The sequence below is a fragment of the Gadus chalcogrammus genome, chromosome 5 (assembly GCF_026213295.1).
Source record: "Gadus chalcogrammus isolate NIFS_2021 chromosome 5, NIFS_Gcha_1.0, whole genome shotgun sequence".
NCBI lineage: Eukaryota > Metazoa > Chordata > Actinopteri > Gadiformes > Gadidae > Gadus > Gadus chalcogrammus.
In genome coordinates, this window is record NC_079416.1 from 10,561,142 (window position 1) to 10,567,503 (window position 6,362).

General features: G+C 47.6%; 1 protein-coding gene across 1 annotated transcript; it reads right to left on the reverse strand.

The window, feature by feature from the left end:
* Positions 1-2,216: 2,216 nt before the first annotated feature.
* LOC130383235 (protein FAM133-like) lies at positions 2,217-3,571 on the reverse strand. The gene is made up of 2 exons (XM_056591337.1): positions 2,950-3,571; positions 2,217-2,548 (listed from the first exon to the last, which is right to left on the reverse strand). Exon 1 carries the CDS (start codon positions 3,566-3,568, stop codon positions 2,990-2,992), a length of 579 nt encoding a protein of 192 aa, XP_056447312.1. The 5' UTR covers positions 3,569-3,571; the 3' UTR covers positions 2,217-2,548; positions 2,950-2,989.
* Between the last annotated feature and the right edge of the window lie 2,791 nt (positions 3,572-6,362).

Genomic DNA, 6,362 nt, shown 5'->3' on the forward strand with positions numbered 1-6,362 from the left:
TCACAGCGAGGGCTCTCGCCACGCCCATCAGTCAAGGAGAAAGGTCATGTTGCAGAGCCTTGACAGCTATCTCCTTGACAACTGTGACAGACAGACACACACACACACACACACACATACACGCATACGTATACACAAGGAAAACCTTTGGAAAACCCATTATCCCAGTATGACATTGTACGGGTGTTTATGGTGTCACTGAGGCCCGGACATAAGCCACAAGAGAGACACCAGAGAGAACCTTCAGGAATGGAGATGGAAATTGGGGGCCCCTTGAACCCTCCCGTCTGATTTGTGACCCCTAAAAAGGATAAGTTATTGTACATGGTCGCCCCCCTTTGCTGTGTGTGTATGTTTGTGGTTGCCTGTGTGTGTGTATGTACTGTGTATATGAGTGTGTGTTTAGGTTTTTAGGGGCCTGTGTGTGGGTACTGTGTATATTATTGTGTGTGTGTGTGTGTGTGTGTATGTCTGTGTTTGCTACCGGCTTACGGCTCATCTCTGATATCCGTGTGTGTGTGTGTGTGTGTGTGTGTGTGTGTGTGTGTGTGTGTGTGTGTGTGTGTGTGTGTGTGTGTGTGTGTGTGTGTGTGTGTGTGTGTGTGTGTGTGTGTGTGTGTGTGTGTGTGTGTGTGTGAGCGTGCTGTGTTTGCATGTCTGCCGTGTGCATGTGGACTTTAATACTGCTCTCACCATGTTCCCACTGATCAAGAACCTAAATCCCTGGATCACCACATCTCTCTCTCTCTCTCTCTCTCTCTCTCTCTCTCTCTCTCTCTCTCTCTCTCTCTCTCTCTCTCCTCTCTCTCTCTCTCTCTCCCCCCCTCTGTCTCTCTGCCTCTCGGGCTTTCTCTCTGTCGGTCTCTCTCTCTCCCTCTCTTTCTGGCTCTGTTCCATGCTCTCTCGTCCGTTGGTGCTATCAGGGTCTGAAGCATCTCAGCAGACCACCTTCAACCCCTTACAACTAATCCATTTGTATGTTTTCAATTACATATCTGGAACTGGGGGAGTAGGGGGACAGTAAGCCCCCCCCCCCACCCCTCCCCCAATGACCTACATATCGGGTGAAAAGAAAGAAAGGCTGTGTGTGTGTGTGTGTGTGTGTGTGTGTGTGTGTGTGTGTGTGTGTGTGTGTGTGTGTGTGTGTGTGTGTGTGTGTGTGTGTGTGTGTTGTGGGGGATGTAAAACCAAAACACAAAAAATAGGTCACATTTCCTAGCTCTACGCCACAGAATTGGATTGAGGCTAAATAAATAAATAAATAGGGTAAATAATCATGGCTATGTTTGGATTTGACAAGCTGATTGCCTCAGACTTTTTTTTTTTCTTTCCGTCTCTGTCTGTCTTGGTTTCTGTGTGTGTGTGTGTGTGTGTGTGTGTGTGTGTGTGTGTGTGTGTGTGTGTGTGTGTGTGTGTGTGTGTGTGTGTGTGTGTGTGTGTGTGTGTGTGTGTGTGTGGTGTGTGTGTATTCAGTGTTTTTTCTCTCTCTCTCTCTCTCTCTCTCTCTCTCTCTCTCTCTCTCTCTCTCTCTCTCACCCAGTTATGCAGGATGAAGAAACTGGCCACAGGCATGACTCAGTTTATTTGGATGACACCTCTTACACACACGCTCAAACACACAAAAAAACACACACAAACACACACCCCTGCAGCCGGAGAAATGCAATATAAGCACTTTTTATTTATTTGTGTTTTCTTTGAGTGTGCACACAGAAATATGTATTTGTGGTGTTGCAGGAAAGTCCAACTTTATAAAAAGATTTTCTATGTGGAAATGGATGCTATATAATATAACTTCTTGACATATGATGTGTTACGCACCTGGCCTAGGGGCGCCAGGCTACACAACAAAAAGACAGGAGACAACAGTTTCCCAAACAAAATAAGTATTTAATCAAACCAAACCAATCCAAGTGCTCAACTTATAATAAAAGTATGGGATGTGGAAGTCAGTAAGTCTGTAGTGTGGAGTGTGTATGCATGAGTGGATTGTAGGTGTGTGTGTTGTTTTAACATAAGTGTTGAAAGGTGTGCATGGATATGGAGCTGAAAAGAACAGAGAGGGAAGGACTGGGGAAGCAGACTCTTATAGGGCGTTGGCACCCGGGCCCAGGTGCACGCCAATCACTCCTAATGACCAATTGAATAGGCCTAGGTCTCTGCTCCCCAGTCCTAGAAACAAATGAAGGATACAACATACAGGGAACCGTCACCCCCCCCCATAAAGACGGAGTCCCAAAGGGATCACCGGCAACCCATTTAACCTTAGATAAATATATACTATCTACTCCCTGTCATACCCAACCTCTACTCCAATGGCCGCCTGCCCACTGTCACAGGCCTTCACCCCAGCAACCGGTACCACGGAAGCACTTTAAGGGGTGCAAGACAGACAGAGGCAAAAAGGACCAACGGAGACCGGACCTCAGTCATGAGGAGCCCGTGACAGGGCATCGGCCACCACGTTCTCCGCCCCTTTAACATGACGAATGTCCAGGGCATAGGATTGCAGGAACAGTGACCATCTTATCAATCTCTGGTTTGGACACTGCAAAGAATGTAAAAAAGTCAGAGGGTTATGGTCTGTATAAATAACCAGGGGGGTACTACCGCCAACATAAACATCAAAATGTTGCAGAGCTAAAATCAAAGCCAATGCTTCCTTTTCAATGACAGAGTAATTTAGCTGGTAAGAGTTGAATTTCTTAGAATAGAAGCTAACAGGTTTATCTATGCCCAGGTTGTCCTCTTGCATTAGAACGGCCCCCGCCCCCACATGACTAGCATCAGTGTAGACTGTGAATGGCCTGTCTAAAGGGGGAGCTGCAAGAACCGGAGCAGTACACAAGATCTTTTTCAAAGTTATCCCTTGTATAAATCTTGGCTAGACTGCCGAAAATTTCAATAAGTCCAGCTTCAATATGAGGCTGGCAAGACAAAAGTGTGTACGTCTGTAGTGAGTGAGGTCCCAGCGATGAGGCCGCGGGTCCTAGTCGTGCTCCGAGCCCGACGCCGTCCTCTTCTTACTCTTCCTCCCGTGCTTCTTGTGCTTCTTCCGCCTCTTCTTCTTGGATTTTGTTATTCTGTCCTTCTCTTCACTGCTTCTATTTTTCTTCTTGGCGTCAACAGCCTCTTCCCCTTCAGAGACCACCGAGGACCCTGAGGAAGAGTCCTTGTGAATTCGCTCCGCCTTTCTCTTCCTGTGCCGGCTCTTCTCGTCCTTCTCATCACCTTCCTCCTTGATTTTCTTCTTCTTCTTGCTCTCCGCATCAGACTCTGCAGCCGAGCCGTCTGAAGCTTTCCTGGCCGACGACTTCTTCCTTTTCCGCTTCTTCTTTACACTCTTCTTTTCACCCTCATCATCTTCCTCTGTTACCAAGGGAACAGAGGTCACCACTGCCGGCGGCGGCGGGACCCCAGCCCAGACCTTAGCACCCACTAGGTCGTTGCCCAGGATCAGCGTCACACCCGGAATAGGCAGTGCTGGGCGCACAGCGAGCTTTGCTTCTCCCTGGAACAGTTCACATTTTAGGACAACATTATGCAAGGGAACCAACAAAATATTCATGTCTATGCCCGGATAGGAACCTTATCACCAGTGTCAGAAACATTAGTCAAAGGGAGAACACCAGCTTGGATGAATGAATCAAAAGCCCCAGTGTCCCTCAAAATAGTTACCGGTACTTCTTCCCCACCCTGCACCAAAGACACAGTCCCCTGCATGATAAATGGACGGTAAGAACTCAGAGCTACAACTGATGTATCCTCATTTGAACCGAAAGTAGGTGTAACACAAGTGGACACCGGACGAACTGGAGCTGCCGTAGCAACCCCTTTTGGTTCCCAATGACCCGCCTTAGGGGAATTTAACAAGAAGCAATCTTTTTTCCAGTGCCCCCATTTGTTACAGTGATGGCAAACCTTCCCCGAGTCACGCACATCCCTACTGTTGTTGGCGTTAGCTCTGGAATCGACAGGCAGAGGTTTATTAAATCGGCCATGCGACTCACTGGCAGCAACATAATTGCCACCGCCCGCTCTAAACTCTCCACGGTGCGTTAAAACAAAGTCATCTGCGAGCGCCGCCGCATCTGCTGCGTTGCGTGCTTTCTGCTCACTGATATATGTTGCCACACGAGCTGGAACAGAATCTTTGAACTGCTCCAAAATCATCAAATCTTGTAAGCCTTCGAAATCCTCCACCTCCGAGGCGTTACACCAGCGGTTAAAGCTCGTCGTCAAATCACGTGCAAATTCCAAATGACTTTGTCTGTCATGTTTCTTCCAAAATCGAAACCGCTGCCTATACGCCTCAGGAACGAGCTCGTATGACTTCAGTACCACCGCCTTAACACGGGCATACTCTTGACTGTCAGCCGCATTCATAGCCGAAAAAACCTCTTGCGCCCTGCCTGTTAAGACGCACTGCAGCATCAATGTGCGCGCCGAGTCAGGCCATTTACGCACATCTGCCACCCTCTCAAACATGGCAAAGAATGCCTCAGGATCACGTTCGGAAAACTTGGGCACCAGACGTAGATTGCCACTAATGTCAAACCCCCCTGCAGACCGTTCTGCAGGTTCTGAAAACACTTGTGCAGCCGCTGAAATCTTGCCATCCCCTATCAAGTCCAGTCTATTTTGCTCTACCTGCAACTTAGCCAGTTCTGTCTGCTGTTTCATTTTTTCAATAGCATACTCACTATCTAGCCTAAGTTGTTCCCGATCAGTTTGTAATTTCGCTTGCAAAATGATTAATTCTTTTTGTTGGTCGAACGTCAACCCTGACATGGCTGCTGGTGAAGGCACCTCCATTGCGGCACCTACTGCGGGAGAAAGAGACGCCTCCTCTTTCTTATCCCGTTCCTCAGTTGAAACCGCTATACCACATAGCTCTCTTTTCAAAACTTCCAACAATGTCTCCTTTAACCTTCTATCACTAGCTTCAATTTTCAACCCAAAACGATCTGCAACGTTCAGCAATTGGTCTTTGGTGCATTGATTTAAGAGCTCCACCGAGGGAGACTGAACAACGTCATCCACTGTCACCATCCTGGGTATTGTGCGCTTTAAGAGCCTCCTAGCTGGCAAACCAAACAAACTAAATACAATACAAGTGTCCCCCTAGCCTATATAAACCCCAGCTAACTCCACCCTCTTCGTGTGCCGGTTGCGGAGGATTTCTACGCACTGAAGGCCACCGCCAAGGCCTAGCTCATACCAAAGGGGAGGAAAGGCAACCAATAACTGGCGACCCGCATGCCCCCCTTAGCCGTGCCCCCGAGTCGAGATATTCAGTACGAACTTCTCGCTACTGCCGCACCTGACGCACCTAGCCACCCCCCGGCCTAAACCAACGAGCTATTTTACCCAGGCAGCTAAGCGCACCTACCGGGGACACTCGTATCAAACAAATACAAAAAAAATAAAATAAACAACCAGCCAGGCAACTGTTGGCGTCCCAAATGACGTTTACTTAGCTGCACAACTACCAGAAATAAACAAGTCTCCAACCGCACAAAATGAACCAAACAGCTACCGTACTGTACTGAAATAACCAAACCTAATCAAATTAACTCAAATTTAAACAGATGAATTCAACTCATAACAATTAACTGCATCTCCCCAAAGTCTGAATAACAAGCCTGTAACATTGCTTTGTCTACTCACCGGACTGTTGACCAAACAATGGAACGACGGAACCTCCCGGAAAGATTCCCAACTGACGTCACTCCATTCACAAATCCAATACAGGAGTGAGACTAAATTGACGCTCCAAACTCACTGTACAAACAACTTATTGGACGAGCCCCCACTTTGTTACGCACCTGGCCTAGGGGCGCCAGGCTACACAACAAAAAGACAGGAGACAACAGTTTCCCAAACAAAATAAGTATTTAATCAAACCAAACCAATCCAAGTGCTCAACTTATAATAAAAGTATGGGATGTGGAAGTCAGTAAGTCTGTAGTGTGGAGTGTGTATGCATGAGTGGATTGTAGGTGTGTGTGTTGTTTTAACATAAGTGTTGAAAGGTGTGCATGGATATGGAGCTGAAAAGAACAGAGAGGGAAGGACTGGGGAAGCAGACTCTTATAGGGCGTTGGCACCCGGGCCCAGGTGCACGCCAATCACTCCTAATGACCAATTGAATAGGCCTAGGTCCCTGCTCCCCAGTCCTAGAAACAAATGAAGGACACAACATACAGGGAACCGTCACAGATGTTATTGGAATGACCAGACCATGCAATTGACTGAAGCAATTGAAAAGAAGCCAAGCATTAGTTTCCAGCCGGCTCTTTGATTTCAGCCGCCCCCTGGTTCTTCTCGGTTTCCCTCACAGTGTCATTATTCTCTCCACT